This window comes from Meleagris gallopavo, chromosome 7 (assembly GCF_000146605.3).
Source record: "Meleagris gallopavo isolate NT-WF06-2002-E0010 breed Aviagen turkey brand Nicholas breeding stock chromosome 7, Turkey_5.1, whole genome shotgun sequence".
Classification (NCBI taxonomy): domain Eukaryota; kingdom Metazoa; phylum Chordata; class Aves; order Galliformes; family Phasianidae; genus Meleagris; species Meleagris gallopavo.
In genome coordinates this window covers 25,324,870-25,347,459 of record NC_015017.2, presented here as the reverse complement: position 1 = coordinate 25,347,459, position 22,590 = coordinate 25,324,870, and the positions used below count along the sequence as shown (strand labels likewise).

Sequence of the window (22,590 nt, the reverse complement as noted above, 5' to 3'; positions counted from 1 at the left end):
TGGTTTTCTGCTTAAGCTAAACAAAATGTGATGCCAATCTTGTTTAAAATTTCATGAGTACCTTCCATAACTAAAATACAGCTCACTGAAAAGTAAATCTAGGTATTAAAGATACAGTCATCATGTTGATGCTGCAGGATGTTTAAAAAAAAAAACAACAACGTAGTATTTAATAGATTTGCAGAGAATCCAGCTATTGAATGTTTTGTGTGTTGCACTCCAAAGTTGCAGAAGGTAGGCAAAAAGTTGGTGTATTTCAACACAGTTCTGTATCTGCTGCTTTGCCATGTATTGAGAGAAGTGTCAAGGGTTTCTTTGTATTTATGCTCTACTTATGCCTCCTTATCTTAGACGTTGTTCCTCTCTTTCAGGTGGCTTGTGATTGCCGTTGGGTTAGTTCGAGCATACCTGGCCAAAGGTAGCTACCATAGCCTTTACTACTCCATAGAAAAGCCCCTGAAATTCTTCCAAACTGGAGCTTTGCTAGAGGTACGTGTAGTGGTCTTCCTCAAAACACTCATCAGTGTTTTGTTTAGCAGAAACAAAGCAGCCTTTGAACAGTTCTTTCTGGGTGCCTGCTTTTTCATTAGCATTTGTAAGGTAACTTGGAGGTAAATGTAATTCTACAAGTACAGCACACAAATGCTGAATGTATTGCCTTTTAGCAAGCAGTGAAGGAGCTTTTGGTCTGCTATTTATCTGCTATTTATCTTGGGTAGCAGAGCTGAACAGTTGGCTTAATATTTGAAATACCAATATGGAATCTAAAGCTCTTATGGTAGAATTAGACATTGTTTCTGAATTGCTTCATTTGAAATGTTAGTAATTTCAGTTTCTCTTTTTGTTCTAGATTCTGCACTGTGCCTTTGGTAAGCTTGCAAACCTTCAGTTTTATTCTTTTTGTAGAAAACAGCAATTTTAGCAGTGGTTCAGCATTATATTATGCTCTGTGAATTTTCAGGTCTAAATCCTACACAACTTTTTAATGTTTGCTTGAAGTATATTCATTTTTTTTTTTACTGAATATTTGACAAGTTAAATCACAGAAAAGAAAATAACACATAACAGGTTTTCACTTGATGTTACTTGACATTCTATTTTTTTATCTACATCCTTCCAATGTTACAACTCTTAAAGCAGCTTACAAATGCTTTATAGGAGGTCACGACTCTCCATTCTCTCCATCCTATAATCTTCTGTACCAAGCTGTCTTTTCTCAAACATTGTTTCTAGCTGCAAATAACTTAAAACCCAATAAAAACGACATTCCAGGCACTTGAGCTTTGCCTACGCTGTAGCACATAGGCTCGTGCTGTATAACTGGGTAGAGGGAAATCACTCTTTATCACAAATTCAGTTATGCTTTAATGGAACTATCTGTGAGACTGAGAATTACCGAAGACTTGAGTTGACAATTCTTGTTAACCTAACGCTGTGAGCTTGTTAGCTTGGTAGCAGGAGTGTAGTTGTGTGTCAGTGGCCTGGGGTTAGGCAGCAATATTGTGGGGCAGTCAGCCTGAAGAGCCTCGTGTCTGAAGGAAAGGTTGCATCTTGTCTGGTTAGTCGTCATCAGTAGTGAGCATTTTCACCTTAGCATCTGGATTCTTTCTTTGTAGGACAGAGAGCATGGAAATCTCAGCAAGATCAAAGATGCAGTGCTTTAGGAGGGAGCAGTGCTTTAGGAGGGAGCAGTGCTTTAGGAGGGAGCAGTGCTTTAGGAGGGAGCAGTGCTTTCCTGTGCCTTTGCTTAGCTCTGATTTCTCTGAACAACTGTCTGCTCAAAAAGACAGTCTTATGTTCAGGTACTTGGTATTGTGGTTTTAAATACAAATGCCTGAGCTCCTGTGTGATTGTTTGCTAGCTACTGTTTGAAGAGTAAGGTAGCTTTAAAGTTTCCTAAAGGTGCATCTACAAAGCTGCTTTTTTTCTTTTTTGCTTATAAACCCTCAACATACTAGAGGGTCCTTCAGGACCTGTAAGCTCATACTGACTTTTTGTGCAAAAGACTTTTCTGAGTAATTAAATGCGGTTCCTTAAAATCATATTCATAAATTTGTCAGCAGAGGGCAGCGTAATTCTGTGTTTGATGTATTTCTTGCCTTCCTCGATGGTTCGGTCGCTCTGAAGTTTGTTGCCTTGTAAAGGGCAGCCTGTAGATTGTGCCCAGATCATACCGAGATGTGAACGGTCAGATGTTCTTCAAATTAATGCAAAACCTTCTTAGAGTAGATGTTGATGTAGAGGTAGCTACAATTTAGGTGAAGGAAAACCAACTGGAATTGTTGGTTTTTTAAAAAAGGATGCTCAGATGAGTTTTCTCTACCCAGTAAATGGTCGATCCTCTCCAGAGCTTCACTTCTTCTCTTCCATCTTGGAAGTGATGCTTTTAACGTAAATAAATCAGTTATTTCCAAATGAAGACTTATAGTCAGTTTGTTTCAATTTACTGTAATGAGCATACAGGTTTTTGTGAGCACTCCTGTTAGGTTAACCAAGCAGAAAATAGCTGTGTGCATTCTTTTTTAATGTTGGGCATTCCAACACAGAACTTAACAGTCAGGGTCTAAATATACAGCCATTGTAATCATTCAGAAAAACAGAGGTAAGAACTATTAAGGCTAATAGGACTGTCACAAACAGGAATGTGTCATAGAGTTACCTGTGCTGCCAGTGTGGTCCTTCTAATTCTATTTTATTTTATTAAATCTCAATTGCTGTTTTTTGTTGTTGTTCTTAACCTGAACAGTCCGTAGTTGCTTTAAAAATATTATTTTTGATGGATTTGGAAATCCTGTTTAACAGGTGGCAAAGCAGGATAAGTTAAACATCAGAACCCTAGGCCAAAAAACTTGCAAATAAAATGTTCTTTTACAGTTCCAAAGCTATAATGCTAAAACACTGGAGCACCAATGCCTTACTGTTTTCTTAAACAAAACTTGTTTGCAGATGACTCGTAAGGGTATAAAAATTCCCTTGGATTATTTTTCCATGCTCCTTACAATATATCTCTACACAAGTGGATGGCAGGAGACGTGGTCCTGTGTTCCAGGTGCCTGCAGAACTGCTTCTCAGTAACCCCCAGATAAGCTGGTTGTGTTTGCGTTAGCCTGCTCTGTTAGGAGGGGTATAAGAGCTCCACCTTTAAGCCGTGATGCGTACAGCCTGTTCTCAACGGGGAACTTCCTAGGAAAGAGGGAGAACTCGTCAGAGCTGGAGGATTTTCTGTGGAAGGTGGGAGGCTTAGTGCAGTACGTGGCAGAGGTCTGAGCAAGGCTTACTGCTTGGTTCTGGGCTGGGGAGCCCTCTGTCTGCCAAGAGCTGCTCTGGCATGCACACTGCTAGGTGACAGATGTTTTGAAAATGCCAAGTTGAAAATTGTCTGTTGGGTACCTTTTTAGAACAATTAGTAAATAATTAGGGGTGACTAGAGTTTACATAAATTGTAGCTAGTGAGTCACTGAATTTGATCTCATGTTTTTGGCTTAGATTGACATTGTCTTGGCCAAAACAAAACAACCTTGTTTGTCTTATTGTGACATAATCTTGGTTGGTTCCTAGTCAGTTTTTTTTGTAGATGAGGGTTTTTTATTTGCTGCTCTGGGGGGGGAACACTCAGCAAAACATCTCTATTGCTTTTACCTTTTGAATCATAGTAACAAAGATTATGTTGTATGTTTATTTTAATGAATCAGATTGTATTTGAGAGATTGTGTCCCAAAGGCTGTCTCATTCAGCTGTGTTGTGTACTGAGCAATGTGCAGACTTTTATTTGCATTTTGATTTACAAAGTCTTGGTCAGGGGAGTGTGTAGTATTGGGCTGTATGAATTCACCATGGGACAGGCTTCATACTCAAATTTAAAAAAGAATAATGATTTCCTTACAAAAACTTTGAGTAAGTGGACTTTGACTTAGCTGTGCTTTATTTCCCCGCCCTCATTCCAGTGGTCAGGGATATTTACTAATTGCAAAATATCTTCCAGGCATTGTTCCCTCTTCTGTTGTTCTGACTGCTTTCCAAGTGATGTCAAGGGTTTTCCTGACCTGGGCAGTAACACATAGTGTAAAAGAGGTAAGTTATGCTACAAAATAGATTACAATAACTAATGACCCATGCTGAAAAGCATTTGTTGATTGCTGACTTGTTTTCCTGCAAATGTCTTCTGTTGTTACACAACGTGTGGAATGGAGTTTTCATGGATCAAAGGAATAAGATTATAACATTATTTATTTTTTTTCTTGAAAATCAGATAGATCAAAGTTTGAATCTCTCCCAGCTTTTGTAGTCTTTACTGGAAGCTGAAGAGATCCCAGTGTGCCATCTGGACCCCAGGATTTGGGACAGCATCCTGGTATTGATCTTGCTGGAGCAATAGCAAAATGTCTTCACTGTCTCTTCTGTACATGATTTACTTGCTGTTCCACAGCATATGGAAACTCCTACTCAAATGTTTGTTCATGGCAATTCTTACATGTTTTCCATGATCTCTTTTCCAGGATAATCTTCCCTCTGTCTTTTGTCAATCTTTCTTGCATTCAAGTGTAGGTTTGGGTTTCTGGTTGTTTCACATTGCTTACCATACTAAATATCACTGTACTTTTCACTAATGTCTGCAGAATCTTCTGGAAGCAATCATTTGAAAATTATTCCCAGTGGATGGCTATTTTAATATGTGAACATGCCTTAACTGATACAGATCCTGCTGACTGACTTCACATCACATAAATACTTTGTGGTAGTTCACATATGCTGCATCTATGCTGTTAGTGTAGCCAGGTGATCTTTTTGTCTCCTTAAGGAAAGAAATTAGTCTTGATTCACAGTCAGCATGGCTGACTGAAAGACAGACATCTAGTGTTGTCACGCGTGCCTATGAAAGATACTTTGTGGCTTGACATGGAGAATGTCCTAAGGAGTTTGTCTCCTTGTCAAGTAGGGAAGCTGCTTTCTCTTCCTTACTCCAGCACCTGTTACCAAAAAGTCCATTTGTATGCAGAGGAATGTAAGTCTCTATAGATCCTAATAATTAACTTCCCTGTGATGTTATAGTGGTTGTCCATGTGGAACCTTAGTTTTGTGCGACTTGAAGTGAACGAGTGTTATTTTTCTCAAGAGACTCAAAATCATGTAAATATTTATGTTCTGGCAGATTTTATTTTTGGTGCTTATAGAAGTGTTCCATTCTCTGCAGCTCGGTGGAGAGAAATGCTAGATAAGTCTGCAAACTGATTGTGGATTGGGCTTTTTTAAATTTATGCCCACATTTTCACTGGGAAAAAAGCAACAGTGAAACGAGAGCATATACAAGAAAGTTTAGGCCAACATTCAGTTTTTAACAAGGATCGTTCCAATAATATTGCACGTGGTTTTTTTCCCTCATGCTTGTGTGATTGGTTAAAATCTAGAGAGAGACTGTCTTACGTGTTCCTTTTTTTAAATGTCTCCGAAAGTAGGCATAAGAATGATAAAGAGTCCTGTGATGAGCTTTTCACCTCTGACTTTAGAAGTATTAAGTCAAATGAAGAGGTGATGTTTTTTCCCCCATCAGTCTGTCTTCACCCTAAGCAGAGAGCCTGCAGTCTCGCCTGAGGAGCTGTATTTCAAATGTCACAAGTGTTCTACTCTTTCTAAAGGGCTGCCTGCACAAGTGAGCTCCATGATGAAGTCCAGGATTAAATTCTCACACAGCTTATGGAACTTGTAAGCTATGCAGTTGCATGATGAGGTTCTCGTAAAATAAAACTCAGTTTTCCTCCTTTAACTTTTTGAGTGAGAGCTGTTCAATATCTTGCTTTTTCAGACTGTTTCATATCTAATGAGGTTAAAAGAAGAAAAATCTGTCTCGCATCCCTTCTTTCTGCCCAAACATATTTCGAGATACTTGATGTGATTTGAAGCATGCTTCTTGCCACTAACACGTTTGTGCTTTTTGTTGAATTTAGTACTGATGTGTTGTTAAATTCAGTATTTATTATAGATGTTAAAGCATGGCAAATGTTACAGCACCGCACACTTCTTGGAGTAGTGATTAGATTTCCCTTTATCTCCCCAACATAATTAGCTGTTAGTGTAGTGGAGAAGGGCCTGGTGTGTAATATAGCGCCAGTACTTTGGAAAAAAGCATTTTGTCATTGTATTGGAAAGGAATTGGTTTGGTGAATTTTACTGTTTCCTCTGCGAAAGAGAGAAAAGAATGAGGAGTGAAGGGCTGAAAGAAAGAGAGGAAAACAAGTTGCCTTTCAGTTCAAAGTTGTCTTTTTGAATTTATGTGAACGGTAAGATCATCTGGTGCCATCACAGAAGGCCTTTGTGGAGTTCAGTGTTGCACCTGGTTCTGACAGCTAATTAGAAAAGGTGCTAGCTGTGACTTAAAGATGGTGTTACAAAGGTAGCATTGTATATATTTGCAGGAATGTTTCTAGAATACAATCAAAAAGCACAGTGTGAGGAAGACATGTACAGCTTATTGAGCAGATAATTAAGACTGCAGCATCTGCAAACTTGCCATCTTTCATCGATAGTAAAGGATACTTACACTTAAGATTGAAGAGCATTTTAATTTAAATAAGAAGCACAAGCTGGGAAGTTCTGAGCACCAAATTGGTGAGCGTAGCTGACATGCCTAATTTATCACTGCTTTACATGTGTGTAAAGTTTGAGTAATTCTGTACAACACAAATGTCAGTCAGGCCCTTTATACATCCTATGAGGCTGCAGTGTTTTTTAACTGATATACCACCAAACCCAAGCTGTGGACTCTGGAGAGAGGTGTGTTTCAGCATCTCTGTTGCACAGTGCTGCTGTTTTTATCTTTCTATTTTATGATGTATTTAGCTGAAATTATCACTAAACTGTTTGTCAGACTGTTACTCTTAATTCTCTCGCTTTCTCCATATTTCTAGGTTTATGATATCTTATACCTTTCAAATCTTGTGTGTAACTTTTCTGCATAAGAAGAACAGTAAAAGCATCTTAGGCTTTATTTTATTGATTCCCAATTCTGAATCTCAGTTTTGCACCTTAGAAGGCTATAAATTCTCTTGTATTTCAGGACTGTTTGTTACATGCAGTCACGATGGCAAGCTAAGATATGTTCAAGGCCCCTTGAATGATAAATGGAAACACATGCTAAAAATTATACCCGTGGTAAAATTCACCCTAATTAAGGGATTTGGACAAATAAGTTGTATATAAAGTGTAAAATGTGCTTTGACTTTTTCTAACACCACCTTCAAAGACAGGAATGAAAAGGTAGAGGAAGAAAAATTGGGTTCTGAGGGCAGCACTGGGATTTGTGGTTTAAAAAGGGTCTGCTGTTTATTGGCTGTATTATCCTCTTTACATAGAGGCTGGAAGAGAAATGATGCAAATACAGCATTAGCAGTGCCTAAATGAATAAGGCTCTTGGGGGACTGTTTTGTAAATCAGTTCCCAGGAGTTTGATAATGTACATCTCAAACATCTTTATCTAAAGTATTTAGAAATTGTCAGTCCTCAAAGAGAAGCTCTAATAGTGACAGTTTTTCAACAGATCCATTAATGTGTAAGAAATATACTTTTTAATTGTGAGCTGTGGTTAAAATGTGTTGATAAAGTGCACAAGCTGCTCCTCATTAGAAAAGTGTTTGAAAAGTTCACAGGTCACTCTTATACAGAACAACTACCAGTTCCTCCGTCTTTAAGTAGGGACACAAACTGTAAGACAGTCCGTAATTCCCTGTTAAGTGACCCTTTTGTTTTTGATGGTGTGAGCTGTTTCAGTCATTTCCAACCATGGTTCCAATACTAAGGTTGATGGAAAAGACTAGACTTGAGAAAGCAGTGTTACAAGTCCTGCAATCATCTGGCAGCTACAATTTCAGTTCTGTCTCCTTCTATGTGCATCAGTCACTGTTGGTCTAACAGTTTCTTGCTTGGTTCTTCTTGTGCTTCTTCAAGCTACAAATTTTCATTTGTTGGTTTTACTGACTTCCATAGTTAGGAAAAGAAGTGGAGTTTTAAAGCACAAATTGAAGTCTGTGAAGTTTAGCTTACTCACTGAGCTGCTCGTCAGATCAGGACGAGAAGATGCAGCTCTGGAGTGCTTGTGAGGCATGTTGCTCCTTGGGAACACCATCATCTGTGAAGTGATGCTGACTTCCAGGTTGAGAACTAAGTTGTCTTTTTGAAGCAGACCACAAGCAGAGTTAGGATCCTTTTCTAGTTACTCAAGTAGTGTGGAAAAATAAATTTGGTTTCTTCTCTGAAAGTCTTCAAATAGGTTTTGGATATTGTTCTTTTATGGTCCTGTACGGTAGACTAATATATAAGGAAATTATCAGTTTCAAGTGGAAAAGGATGAGGTATGTTTGATGCAAAATGCAATGAGAGTGACTTTAATTGTTCCACACAGCAGAACATAGAATAACAGTAATTGTACTTCACAGGATTTCCAGCATTTTTATACAATTCTACTTGGATTCTGTGGTCTCTGTAACAAAGGGATTTTTTAATGAGTAATCCTTGTGAACTTTTTTGTACACGAGTATATGATCAGTCCCTTCCTATTAAAAGGTTTCTGCTCGCCCATATATTCTCTTGTTCCTTTGTTTGTACATGTACTCTGCCCAAGATGAATAGGGTGTACCACCCACACCTACTGACTTCCTTTTCCCTTTTTTCGAGAGTTGGAGGAAAAAAAGTAAATGCAGCTCCTTGTAGTTGAGCTCTTTTTGTTCCCACGGTCTACAGAATTTGGGCTGAAGGTACTCAGACAGCTGAGAATTCACATCGTGCTTCTGTTGGGTGGGGAGGGTGCTGCATAAAAAGTTGTGTTCACTCTCTGGAGTTTATTGTGCAGGTATGTGACCCTATATAATTCCTCATATCTGCTATCCATCTGAAACTCATAATAATGCTCCCAAATCTAATGGTTCATTTTAAAATACATGCTTTTGAAGGTTAATCTTCAAAACATGAGGGGAGTAGGAACTGTTTTCCTTACATGCATTTACAGTTCAAGCTCTAAGGGGGGTAAAGCTGTGAAACAAAGTGGTGCCTTGAGCGTAACAGTAACGTTTAAAGGAACAATGTTGCATGCAGTAAGCTGGGGAAGGGGCAGGGAAGGATGCAGCAGGTAGTTGTCAAGTTTATCTGAAGTGAGGCAACTTGAGCTGCTGGCTCTCTGCTCTGAGCCCGTGTCCTGCTGATTGCTGCCTTGCTGCTGCTCGCAATTTAGAGCCAGTTTCTCACTTGAAGGGCGTGAGAAAAACAGGTTTCCTTTTAGTCAAGAAATAGTGCTGGGTAGGATTGGAGTGTAAAATCTAAACCAGATCTTGAGTGCTAGCATCCTGTGCTCATCCTGTGCTAGAAAGAAATCACAGGACTGAAGCAGAACTTGGTACTGTACAGGAGTGGAAAAATTACAAGCTGTTCTCAGTATCTGATCAGCAAAGCTATTCTTAAGCCAACTAGAAAAATATGGAGCATGACAAGAGATTTTTTTGCTGTCGTTACTAATGTTGCTTTTAAGCTTTTTCCTAGAGTCTGTTTTCTAAACTGATGCAGTAAAGCAGCCCATGGAAATTACTTTCTTTGGGGTATTTAAGTCTGGTGAATAATTAGTAACACTTGTGTTCTGTATTTAAGCTTTTGCTTCTTCCTTGCAGGTACAAACTGAAGACAGTGTCCTGTTGTTTGTAGTGGCCTGGACAATCACAGAGATAATCCGTTACTCTTTTTACACCTTTAGCTTGTTAAACCATCTCCCTTATCTCATTAAATGGGCCAGGTAGGTGGCAATTTAAAAATAAAGATAAAAAAAAAAATAGCCTTGAAGCACTGTTTTGATGTGGCTATTTCTCTTGTAACATAGTTGCAGCAGAGCAAGTTACATTCCCAGGGTAATTGTTCTGTTAGTGAAAGTGACTTCCTAGCTTCCTTCCAACAGATTTCTGGATTAAGAACGTACTAAATGTTAGCTGAAAGTACTTTATCAGAACTCAGTACTATTTACAAAGTGATTATGGTAAGTAAACTAATATTTACCAGTAACCATTGAATCTGAGGGTTGTGCCTGAAACAGTTGAGCTCGTTAATTAATACTGACTGGCCCTATTTTAATAATGTGTTCTCAACTAAGGAGTTTGGATGTCAAAGTAATGAGGCATGGAGGTGGGGGAATTGTTTTAAAGTTACCGTTCAGATTCTCAAAGATTGTCCTTAAATAATTCAGAAGTGGTTGTTGATGTCAGTATTTTGTCTGGCATTGATGTTCATACACTGCCATGCTCAAATCAAATTGAAGTTAAGGCTTTAGAAGTTGAATATCCATAGTGGTACTTAAGTTCTTTTTCACAACTTTTAATCCTGTTCTTAAATGTTTTGTTCCAGGTACACTTTGTTTATAATATTGTATCCAATGGGAGTCTCTGGTGAATTACTCACAATATATGCTGCATTACCCTTCGTCAGGCAGTCTGGCTTGTATTCCATTAGTTTACCTAATAAGTACAACTTTTCTTTTGACTATTACACATTCCTGATCCTGGTTATGATCTCTTACATTCCACGTAAGTACAAGTTTGTTAGTTTTTTAATATTAAAAGCAGTATCAGGAAAAGCTAACAAGTGTGGGATTAGCATATATACGAATAATTTTGCAAAATTCATTTTGGATATTTTTTAAAGAGGAAAGTCAGAGTTAAAACAGAGTTAAAAGCAGGAGTTGCTTTCTAGTAATGCTTGTAATATAGCAATATGTGTTTTTTCTCTTACATTTGATACATAAAATAACCGTAGTACTTAGCAAACATTGACATCTTCATTTTGTTGCCATTTACAGACTTCCAGGAGAACAAGGTTTAAAGCAGTTTCTTAAAATATGGTTCAGGAATAAGAATGTTGCTTTTGCTGTAATGGCTGGGGAGGCATTTCTGTTGAATTAACTTGAGTTGATACTGTCTTTGGTGAATGTTTTTACAGGTAAAGGTTGGCTTTGTTGCTTAGTGATTAAGAGCATGTAGATCTTCAGCCAATTTAGATGTGCAAATCAAAGTTTAATGTACAAAATAATGCAGTGGCACTGCTGCTAGCTATCTCTGTAGCTGTGTTTATATGAACCTTGTTGCTTATGCTGAGTGCCAAATCATATTCTAAGATTTAAATTTCAGTATTGTGGCTGTCTGTAAGCACTTATTCTTTCTGTGAACTATTTTGGGCATCAAAATTCGTAACTTTTTCCTGCTGTTTCTAAGAATTCTTTTTATACATGTGTAGCTATTTGTCTTCATTCTCCAAAAACACTGATATTACTAACTCCAAGGAGCCAGAACAATAACTTTTGTTCCTCCTCTAATAAACACAAATATTAATTACTTCTTATGAGATTGTTTGATCACAACTGACAGACCACATGCGAGGGAAGCCACCTGAACTCAAATAATTTTAGCCCTGTTTCTCCATTAAAATTGCAGTCTCAGATATTTTGTAATTCGTTATCCTTTGCTGGTTGTGTAACTTGAATTCAGTCTTTTTTTTTTTTTTAATTATTGTGAATTGGTTTCTTACTGAAGTCTGAGAACTGACTGCATGGACTTGAGAAGTCTTAGGTACTTTTTCAAAGGCAGATATTCCTCTGTTGTTCCAGAGATGCAAGAAAAGCTGCAGTCATTGCAGTTATTCTTAAAAGCAAACTGTGCAGGAAGCTTGTTTTCTGAACCCACTGAAGGCCTTAAAAATTTTGGGAAAGTTAACATCATGAAGAAAGCAAGTTTTAAATCCAGTGTTAAAAATTAAGATTAATGTTCTTCATAGTTGCATCTTACCATTTATCTCGCTTTAAATATCAAATTTAGTTCTTGCCTGTCAAACAGACTTCTTGCAAGAAAAGATATCATTAAGTTCTTTGTATATAATAGATACCAATTATTTAAACTTCAAACGGAAACCACGTGGTTCTGTATACTTCTTCGTTTCTGGGCAGATGTATTCACCACTTAACGCTGAGGGAGTTAAATGAATTGAAGGGCAGGATTGGAGGAGATAGTCAAGATATTTAATTCTGGGAAAGGAAACCAAGGGAGAAAATGAGAAAATGCTAACCTTAAAAAAAAAAAAAGAATGAACTAAGTAGTCTTTGGTTGTCTCACACTCATGGGGCAAACACTAGGCAAGTGTAACTGATGTCATCTATGTTGATATTGACCTTGTTTTATTTTGACATTGTTCACAAAGATGGAAGCTTTTGCTGTTTTGCATCCCCTAGTTCATTCTTCTGCAAACACGGAGTGTGATGTCACCTTAGAAATAGGAGGAAAAAAGCTTTGCAGGAGGATAGAGATGCAAGAGGCACCAGTTTGTATAAAGTTTTTTTAGATCCTGAAAAAGAGACACTACAATCATAAGATATGAAACAAATCTGTGAATTTCATTCTTTCCGATGACTTCCATTTCTCATGGTGCTTTATTTTTCCTCCCCTCTAAGCAGTTTATTTTTGTTGTATGCATGCTGTTCGAGAAACTTTGTCATTCTTCTTGTATGAGCAAAGTTAATTATGAAATAATGTATTTTGCCTTTAATTAAAAATGGCATAGTTCTAAGAAAAATTAAATAATACCTGAAGTCTAAGGGCAGTGTTGCTTGTTTTTAGCCAGTAGATGATTTGAACAGTGTGGAAAAGCAGATTTTCTTTTAACAGAATCACTGATCTTGAGTATCTGAGTGTTTTACACCAACACAGAAGCCTGACTTCTTCCTTTGTCTGTTTTCTCTTCAGTCTTTCCCCAGCTGTATTTTCACATGCTACATCAGAGGCGAAAGGTGCTTTCCCACACTGAGGAGCACAAGAAGTCGGAGTAATTTCAATTCTTTCAGAACTTTTCAAACATCGAAATGCTGCAGATTTTCAATACCCAGCATATTTATAATAAATATACCAAGATAAAACTGTCAGAGGTAAAAGACCAATAATTAGCAAGAATAACCAATAAATCTGATTTCACTGAAATTCCACAATGTAAAACATTCAAATTATTTTCAGCTTGCAGTGCTTCAGAAAACTTCTAAACTCTATCTGGCTTGGCAGGTAGTCTTTTACTTTTCATTATTAAATGTTGTGCTAAATGGTTTTCATTTTTGTTATTAAATGCCTGAAGGTTACAGTATGAATGATGAAATTGTACACACCAAATGCCTGAATTGGGATTGTGTCACTGACACCTCTTTTCTTTTTTTTTTGAAGTGCTTGACTGCATGCCAGAAACTGTATGTATTGCTGTGGAAGCAAACAATATGCTCTGGAATGCTTTAGGATTTTGTCAGAGACTCCAGTGGAGAATGGAATCCGGGCAGTGTTTGAATTCAGAAGGGTAGATTGTGTATTTAAAAGGTGGTGGAAACGAGAACAGGAAAGCAATTATGGGAAATAAGGGGAACGTGGTTCATTAGGAATTGAAGCAGTAGGGTGTCTGAGTAGAGAGCGTTCTTTGAAGATTTTGTTTAAGCTGATTACTCAAATGTTAATGTTAATTCAGAGGCTATAATGCTTATCTGAAACATTAAAACTCCTTGAAGTACTGCAGCCCTGGATGCTTTTTTAAATATTGAAGAAATAAAAAATACTAACTGTAATATTTCTTGTGATATCAGTAATTAATCTGAAGAATATAGGGAGGCGAGTCACCACAAAACAGGTGCAGCTTCTCCATTTTTGACTTTAGATGATCATCTCTAGTCATTGTCCACTATTTCAGTGGTACTCATCTTTTAGTGTTAAGAACTATTTGGTCTACTGTGGAATCACCTGAGGACATGTTCTTCAACATGACTTTTCTAAACTGATTAATGTATATCACTCTAGAACATCCAAACAGGCAGTTCTAGGCACTCAGCTTCTGAAAAAACCCTTGTAAAAACTAAATAACAAGTACATTTTTGAAAGCAGATTATCTCATGTGTTACTTGCTGCTTTTACAGATTGGACTAGCTTTCCCTTATCTGCTCTTTTGAAACAGCAGAAGAGTGTGGAAAGATAGATTTTCCAAGGTGCTTGCTCAGGTTTCTCAGGCTAAACCTGCCCTCGGGAAGGTGAAGCAGCAAATGAAAGGACTGAGCCACGTGGTGAAGCAGAATCCACTACTGCTGTGTGAGCAGAGCCCAAAATATGAGCAAAAATGTTTACTGGGGAGAGGGCAGTAAATAGAAGGCACGTAGGGACCAGCGGAACGAACAGACAGACATCTAATCAAAGGCAAAAGGAAATGTAGCTAATGGTCACTGCTGTATCACATATTGAAAGTTGAATAGTACTGTCCTTGCCCCTTTGGAGCTACTAGGCAACAAGACAAGGGTATCTCTGACTTCTCTCTTGTAACATCATGATTTGCTGCATAAATAAGGTGTGACTGTTTAATGCCCACCAGCACCTACCTCCCCCTGGGCACAATCCGTATCTGTGTCCCAATTACTTGCGTGTGACACCTTGACTTAAGTTCTCCTTAAACATAGGGCAATAAATACTAAGTGCAATGCTTCTTTGTTCTAGCACTGATGCAGAGCCACATTTACAATTACTCTTTGTTTTCACATTTGTCAGAGCTATATTAAATTAAAAAAAAACACAAAATCCTGCAATTTTCAGTCATTCCTTTTGATTCCATCAAAACGTCTGGCTGGACATTCCTGGCACTCAGTAACATGTGACAACTTTCCTGTTCAAAACAAATCTGACTATTAGATGCTGGAAGAGGATAAGAGACAGTAATGATCTTTGCTTCTATTTTGAACCTTTTGTAGACAGTTGTAGGCTGTAAGCAAAAATACTGTGGCAACATTTAACCTCAGATGGGTTCTGCATTCAAAGATGAAACAATTCAAATTCATTTCTCTATTAGCCTGTGTATTTCTTTGCTCTGGTTGTCTGAGAAATGTTGCATTATACTGAACTCATTGTTTAGAACTTCCACATCTGAACAAAACATCTCCTTTTGCTTGTTCATGCTATCAAAGATGTTTATGACAGCATTTCTGAAGAATGTCATCTGAAAAATGTGATTTCATGATAGATTCTGCTTATTGGATGATGTGGGTACTCAGCTCCTTCATTTTTTCTTGTATTTAGGCACAGTCAAGCCGAGATTGGATTCAAGTTTGTAGTTCCAATTTCCAGGGAAAAAATGGTAGCAGTGTAATATTGCTCTATGAAACAAACTCATAGCTCTATTGATGAGAAAGATGTAGTTACAGATCTGTATTAGATAGCATGAGCAATACAGAGAAGCAGAGAGAACTGCTGATATGGAAGAGGCTTGTACAACCAGCCTCCTTGCTGAGTAAGCTTTATTATGAAATATTTGATTGAAATTATTAATTTGCCTTTAGCTTTTTGAGAAAGAGTTCATTTTTCTTCTAAAAGAAAAAGCTGAACTATGAAACATTTAGTGCCTGCTCATGTCGGGCTTCCTTGGAAATCACTGGAAGGTGATCCTGAGTACAAACTGTCTTGCAATTCCCTAATACTGTTAGGGTTTTCCCTAGCACTGACTTTGGACACATGTGTTTTTTGCCGTCTTAATAAGCAAATTTCCCCTCTTCAGTTACTGAAGCTGTAATGCAGTATGTGAATTTTATAATAAAAGCTTTGGTTAGTACTCTTTGTCACACATCTACAAGTTTGGTTTTTTTCCTCCCCCACAAACTATTTACTTGGCTTGCATGTTTTCTATCAGCATCACCAAACTGCTGCAGCAGATGTTTTCTGCTTGGTTGTCTTTGTGTTACGTGCACTGGTTCAGTTGATGGTACTTTATGTTCTACCATGCCAGCTTTGACCAAGTTAGTCGTTGCCCTCTAAAAGACCAAGGTTCTTACCAATGTTGAGCTTACAACTGGAATTGTAGAAATGTTCATAGTGTAAATTACAGTACGATGCAGACTACAGTGCAGGTAAATTGTAATTTTTCACAATGCAATGTTTCTATCCAACTTTTTTTATTTACCAGTAGCAAGGTTGGCGTTTGTGTAGACCAATCTGCAGTGTCATTTAAAAACCTATCTTTCATCTTAAAATTTTCATGAGTATACATCAAATCGTGTGCTTTGATGTATATTTGTCGGTGAAATTTTGGGGAAAACTATATACAGTCATTTTTGTATTTTTTTCTATGTTGTGAAGAATAAAGTTGTAATTTTATAAGTCTGATTCACTAAGATTATTATAAGTTAAATGTATTTTTTGTATATTTAGGAATCTGGTATTACGTGGAGCTCTGAAAGATTAAGCATAAAATTTTATGCATGTTTGGAAGATATTTCTACTTGACAATGCGGTGAAATGGTTTGTATGCTAAAATACTAGTCTGTGTTGTTGCCTTGTGAAACTGATTCTGTGCTCTCTGCCTGGATTTGGCCTACTGACCAGTGATACTAATTGCTATAATCCAAATAAAAGAATTCCAAACAAAATATGCTGTATTGGTACTTTTTAAGGAATATAAGCAGTTACTTAGTAAATGTGAATTAGGGCTGTGTTTTTACTCATCTGATGTAAGGCTGTACCTTGCAATTCCCAAGTTTCTGGGGCATACCTCACTTCTGGAGCTCAAATGAAAGTCACGGCAGATGCTTAATGCTGTTACAAGGGCTCACTTCCAAAAGAAGTATTCATAACAACATGTTCACTGGCTGTATGAACATTCCAACTTGCAGCTTCCTGAAGGATCCTCGCTAGAACGGCAGCTCTTTGTTCTTCTGTTACCCGCACTCTAGATGGTGATGCTTTTCTACAAAAACAAAATCTTTTGAGTATTATTAAGATAGTTGAATGCTTAAATAATGCAGCAGAATATTTCAGAGTTCATTTACTAAATATAGTACGTCTGCTACCACAGCAACGTTCTTAGCATTTTTAACACTTCCTGAGAGAGATTTAAATGCTGTGTCTAGATGCCATTAATGCTCATAAATAACAAGTTATAATCCTCTAATAGGAACTGAGCAGCAGTTGCAGAGTGCATGCTATTATTCTAGGCATATGCTTGTCATAAGATTACACAACTACAATGATTTTTTTGTTTTACTGCAGAAGGGATGAAATAATGTTGTCATAACCAGCATCAGCACGTAGCCTACACATGATTGCTGGGCCTCTGCAATTAAAAGCTACTTTGAAATGTTACGCTGTGAAGAGTGGTGCTCCATTTCTGTCTTAGAATAACTATGACTAGTTACATGTTTCTTCTTTGCAGTCTGAAAGCAGCCTGTGTGGAAACAATTTTAGCTACCTAGGGCAACATTAAGAAGTCTGAAAAAGTAAGGATTCTGTGCTTCTAAGTAAGTTAAGCTCTTGCTAGTATTTAAGGCTTATCTTAAATAAATCATAGGCAGTTGCTGACATAAGACCCATGGAAGGATCTGCACTGGTGTGTTGGTGTAAAATACAAAGGAGTGAATATGTGTGATTTCTTTGGAATGGAGTGAGCATTTCTGGAGAGTTGGGGTTGATTGACAGGCTTGAGGCACTTGATTGTTTGGACATTCCATTCAATATCTAACTGTTTTTAAGCTCTGCTTCCTAAACTAACACACTTCCATACTTCTAGATGTCTTCTGACAAGTGTGGTGAGAGAATTAATAAGGCTTCTGTGGTGGTTCCTGAAGGCTTCCCTGAAGCAGTTGCAATTAAAAATCTGAATAGAAAATTTAAAGTGTTTCTAATCTTATTGGTCACTCTTTTCCAAAATAATGCTTTCTTTTGCAGGTATAAAAGATTCTAAAGTCTTTTTCATGTTTTCCCAAATTAACTTGGCATTGCCAGTCATGTGCTTTTCTCTCTGATATATTGATAATGTGCTAATGTTAGGAAAAAAGATGTTACAGACAGTATTATCCCTACATTTTCTATTCTTATGTAGATGCATATTATTTCAATCCACTATAAAAAGAAAATTAACATTTTAAAACACTTCCATGTCTAGTTATACTTGCCAAGGCAAAAACTCTAAGGTGTCATGATAAACTGTGAATTCAGTCTAGTTTGTACATAAAAATGTGATGTTACCTGGTACTACATAAGGATGTTTATAATATGAAATTCATTATCAGAATCCTTTGCAGTGGCTTATTTTTTGCAGAATTGTGAATCCTGAGCTGCATTTTCTCCTGTCTTTTGACTCACTGCTTCAGACAGTCTGCACAGACTATTGCAAATCATCTAGCTGCTATTTAGACACTGTTAAAATACATATACATCACTTACTCTGACCCTATGTTAAACTGTTAACACTGACAGTTTTCTAGTTTGATCACCTGAACTTGTGGAATTGTGCTGGCTGTGTAATCTGAACTGTGAGCCTACAAAAAAAATATCCATTGGAGGATGATATAGGAAGTGAAGGGCTTTCCATTCAGCTAAATAAAAGATTACTTTATGAAAAAAGTTGGCTGTTTAGTTAAAGGTAAAATACAAACACTTACTGAATAAAAACAATGATGCTGAATGCTGGTCTTCTCTGCTAGATGATATTCTTAATACATAGATGAGCTGGAAGAAGAGGAGAGGTGCAGGAGTATACTGAGCTACTGAATTCCTGGAAAAACATTTTGGAACTTCAAAACCTCAAACTTGTCCTTTTTTTTCTTCGGTATCCAGTAGTCTTTAATTAACAAAAAAAGGTAGAATGACAGCTTTAAATGGAAGTGCTGATACGTTTTTTTCCTTGTGTGCTGCTGACACGAAGTCCCTTTCATTCCACACTGAATGTTTATTGCTTGTTTGTGATGGTGGGGATGGCACACATGGCTTAGGTGTGCTGTTTTAGTGCACTGTTCCTGTGTATAAAGTATTTTCAGGAAAGCTTCTAGGCTGGCTATTAATTGTGTTTCCCTACTCAGCTTTTCAGTGCAATTTAAATTGTTCTAGGTTTTATTCCTCTAATGTTTCAAACCTTAGTATATTGCTTTTCAGAAGCAGTGGGGGCTGAATGGGATAAATGTTCACACATTTCCTTAGCTGAATAAAAGAAGTAGTTGAAACCAATTTCATCCTCTCCAGAGGATGCATTTGTAAAAGCTATTTAGTTTCTCATTGCTCTTCATAGCATGGGAAGGTGCTGTTTCAGTAGAACAAAGAATGCAGAACAGTATATGGGACAGAACACTGTCAATGCATACAGGAAGCATCGAGTTCATTTGAGAGGAAAACATTTTTCGTTCTCATGCTGCTGTAATGATTTTACAATTACAGTGTGCTGCTGCTTTGCTATAGGAGGTTGTGGATGCCCCATCCCTGGAGGCATTCAAGGCCAGGCTGGATGTGGCTCTGGGCAGCCTGGTCTGGTGGTTGGCAACTCTGGACATAGGAGGGGGTTGAAACTTGATGATCATTGTGGTCCTTTTCAACCCAGGCCATTCTTTGATGATTCTATATGTGCTTACCTTGCTAGACAGTAAGAATTGTTGCAAAATAAGTTGAGAGAATAAAGTGCTTTAAGTGTTCTGAAGTTAGCAAATAAACAGCAAAAATAAGTACTTTTTTAAAAAAGCTTTTTTGCATCACAAGAAAATGGCTGGGAAATTGAAAGTAAGATACCACTGGTTCATTTACTTAGTAAGTACTGGAAATTAACACTTATGATATTGTCCAAGCCCTACCAGAAAAAAACTGCAATCTGAATGTAGTTGCTTTATTCTTCTGAAAGCACTGTCAAATCAAAGGATGTGGAAAACTGTTCTGCTCTTAACAGGTGCAAATAAACGTGAGGCAGACATGAGCATTTAAGGGCCAAGAGTGCTCGGGGTTCCTGGTGACATGTGACTGCCGGTCACAGCTTGCCAGATTTTGCAGAACTAAATTGCTGATAGGAAGATGTAAAAATTGATATATACCATGGATGTAAATCATATGATTTAGTTATTCTCAGTTCTAAGTTTCAAACCAGTACTTGTTTGCATAATAAATGACCACTGGCGTCCTAGTACATGTATTTGAATAATAAAAGCACTGTGCAATGTAGTGTTATCTGCCCATTGCACAATTGGGAAACTTATAGCAACTTGTGAATATAATAGTTTCTTTGTATATTATTTTTCAAAGCCTGGCTTCATGATGAAAACAGTAGGCAATCATTCATTTTTCTCGTGCGTTTACCGGAACATTACCAGCCACATTTGAAAGAATGGTGGAAGCCTCAGAGAAATTTCTGCAGCTTGTATGTGCTTTTGTGCAGACCAGCCATTGCATGTGCTCATCCCATGTCTGAGTAAATGAGGAGGGGAGCACAACGTTCAGGTGAAAACATTTGAAACTAGGTTTTGTTGGTCACCTTTTGTGCAGAATAATGCTCTTCTATCCACCTTCTTTTTTCGAACCCTCACCTAACGAAGGGAATTGGTTTCTCACGTAGCTAAGACAACATCAGTCCACTTCTTTCACTGTATGAAGCTGAGGAGTCTTGAAACAAGTGGTAAGTCTGATTGGCAAAAATGCAACTGGCCCCTGCTTGTCAGGTGTACTGAAGCTAGCCTTTCTGGCAGTGGAAGCTGGTGTGTGGCTGGTGTTTTGCTTACTGCCATTTTAAGTATGGGTGACCTTGAATATTGGTGTCCGTTTGTGTTTGTGCTGCAGATAAGTTTTATAAGTGAAACTTAATACCAAGCGTCACTATAGCCTGTGCAAATGTACTTGATAAACCAGCCAAAAATTGTATAGCTGGTGCCAAAAATGTAACTGTTGAACTCTGAGCTGTAAACAGGCAGCATATAGGACAACTGTTTCAGCCATGGTAACGTTCTTCTGATGTTATCTGCAGGGGAGCTTGCAAGTCTAAAGCAAGGCTATTTTTAATAATTCTTCTTGCAATCTTTTTGAAGAAATGGAATCCTCAACTACTTTTTCCTTTGTGTTGGGCTTACATAAAATCCCTGCAGATGATCACGAATTCTATGCATGAAGGTGAATTTCACAATCCCGTGTTGTGTGTGTGTGTCCCAGATCTAACTTAATCTAAGCAGCATAGAAATGCAAATATTTTTAGTTCTGTATTTGGGGTTAAATACTGTGGATGCTACTAAAGAAAAAGCTGATAAATCCAATTCAGTAAGCACCTTGATCTGACAGGCTTTTATGTGACCCTAGGAAACCTGAGTCAGTAATGAATCAGGCTGTTTTGGTCTTGTTTTTAATTTTTTTAATGACTGTGTTTTTATATTTTCATAATTTTCTGCTCACTTTTGGCTCTATTCCTTGTGAATCATCAGATTATGGGGTGGAGAGGGAAAGCAGAGACTATGTAATAGCAGCTTGTTCAATTTCAGTATTTCATGTCTCTGGGTTGGGTTCTCTTATTAGGTTTCAGAAGGCTATTTCGGAGTGCGCAGAGATAGTCAGTGAGAGGACCAAGAACATGTCTTACAATGGCTTTACTAATTTAGGGAGCATAGCTATTTTAGAATTTTGGTTTTAATACTTGCGTGAATCATGAAGGCAGCAGAGAGTGAAATATGTGACTGACATGTGTTCTGAGGCCACTATGTAGATGTTATTCCTGTTGTGTGTAAATCAAGCAAATGAAGAATGCTGATGTTTGTCTACTGCGCCTGTTGTAACAGTAATAAAATAAAATGTTTGTATACAGATTTGAGGCTATGTGTGAAATGTGTAAATTGTTCATGTGTTGAAGAACTTCAGGTCTGTGCTTCACTTATCTTCGTGACTGTACTTGTAGGTTCTCTCACATATTCCCTGATGGATCTTGTGGAGAACTGTTTCTACTGTAGAAACAGTGTGCCAGCATTCTCTATATCTTCTGTATAGCTTATATGGAGAAGCACTTGCTGAAGGAAGGAGGGGCTTCTATTTTGATCCAGAATTTGATTAAATTGTGACTGACATAACACAATTTCCCTCCCATCCTTCCCCCACCTACCCTACCCATCAAAAACAAACAGAAGAATAACGCTTTCGTGATTGGGTGAGCAGCATTTGAGAAGACTCTACTAGAAGAGAAGGTGGAAGTTGCTTCGTTTGGGCATTGCAGTGTGAACAGGACAAGTAAATGTTTTCATTTCACAGATTAGAACACAGAGACCACTTGTATGGACTGAGGTCATAGCTGGGACAGAACTGAGCTGTGCAGATACAGATACCTGTCTGGAGTCATTAGAATGGCCAAGTCACCAGAGGAAAGGGTAACAGTTCTGTGTGTGTCATTTATTTGTTAACAGAGAGTGTATTAACTGTCTGAAACTTCTTTTAAGGATCGTTAGGCATTTTTGAAAGATGTTTTTTCCATCCAAGGCATGTTATTTTGCTTTTACGTGTGACTGATGAACATGCAATTGTGTCAAAATTGCACACGCACTCATCTCGTTTTCTTAGTGCCCAAACTTTCATGAACTCTATGGATGGCTGTCTGTGGCGTTCATTATCTGCCACTGATCATCATAATTACCTTCCTCCAAGCCCTGCTTTATCGACGCGGTCACAGCCGGCTCGAGGCTGGGACAGTCCTTCAGGCTTTACCTTCCTCTGCCTCTCAGCGGCGCGGCCCGCGGTGCTGCCTCCGTTTCTCACGCTTTTCCACCTCCTGGTCCGGGTACCGCCACGCCCAAGCCGC

At 37.9% G+C, this 22,590-nt stretch overlaps 1 protein-coding gene and 1 long non-coding RNA gene across 4 annotated transcripts; one reads left to right on the top strand and one right to left on the bottom strand.

Moving 5' to 3' along the window:
* The first annotated feature begins 352 nt into the window (after positions 1-352).
* On the top strand, positions 353-13,138 carry HACD2 (3-hydroxyacyl-CoA dehydratase 2). The gene is made up of 6 exons (XM_031554230.1): positions 353-489; positions 851-869; positions 3,983-4,071; positions 9,648-9,769; positions 10,372-10,550; positions 12,756-13,138. The coding sequence occupies exons 3-6, from the start codon at positions 4,024-4,026 to the stop codon at positions 12,836-12,838; spliced, it is 432 nt and encodes a 143-aa protein (XP_031410090.1). The 5' UTR covers positions 353-489; positions 851-869; positions 3,983-4,023; the 3' UTR covers positions 12,839-13,138.
* Positions 3,097-22,584, bottom strand: LOC116216825. Of its 3 annotated transcripts, none has more exons than XR_004160347.1 (4): positions 22,426-22,584; positions 18,452-18,518; positions 16,564-16,758; positions 3,097-3,183 (listed from the first exon to the last, which is right to left on the bottom strand). It is a non-coding gene; the product is annotated as an uncharacterized LOC116216825 (long non-coding RNA). The 3 variants fall into 3 exon arrangements; XR_004160348.1 differs by lacking the exon at positions 3,097-3,183 and adding an exon at positions 8,012-8,298; XR_004160346.1 differs by lacking the exon at positions 3,097-3,183 and having other exon boundaries at positions 16,482-16,758.
* Between the last annotated feature and the right edge of the window lie 6 nt (positions 22,585-22,590).

What these genes read in the sequence shown, in the direction of transcription:
- HACD2 (XM_031554230.1), top strand. Translation starts at nt 4,024, where the DNA reads ATGTCAAGGGTTTTCCTGACCTGGGCAGTAACACATAGTGTAAAAGAG. An exon ending in TAACACATAGTGTAAAAGAG is followed by an intron (nt 4,072 to 9,647) that starts GTAAGTTATGCT and finishes TCTTCCTTGCAG; the next exon opens with GTACAAACTGAAGACAGTGT. An exon ending in TATGATCTCTTACATTCCAC is followed by an intron (nt 10,551 to 12,755) that starts GTAAGTACAAGT and finishes TTTTCTCTTCAG; the next exon opens with TCTTTCCCCAGCTGTATTTT.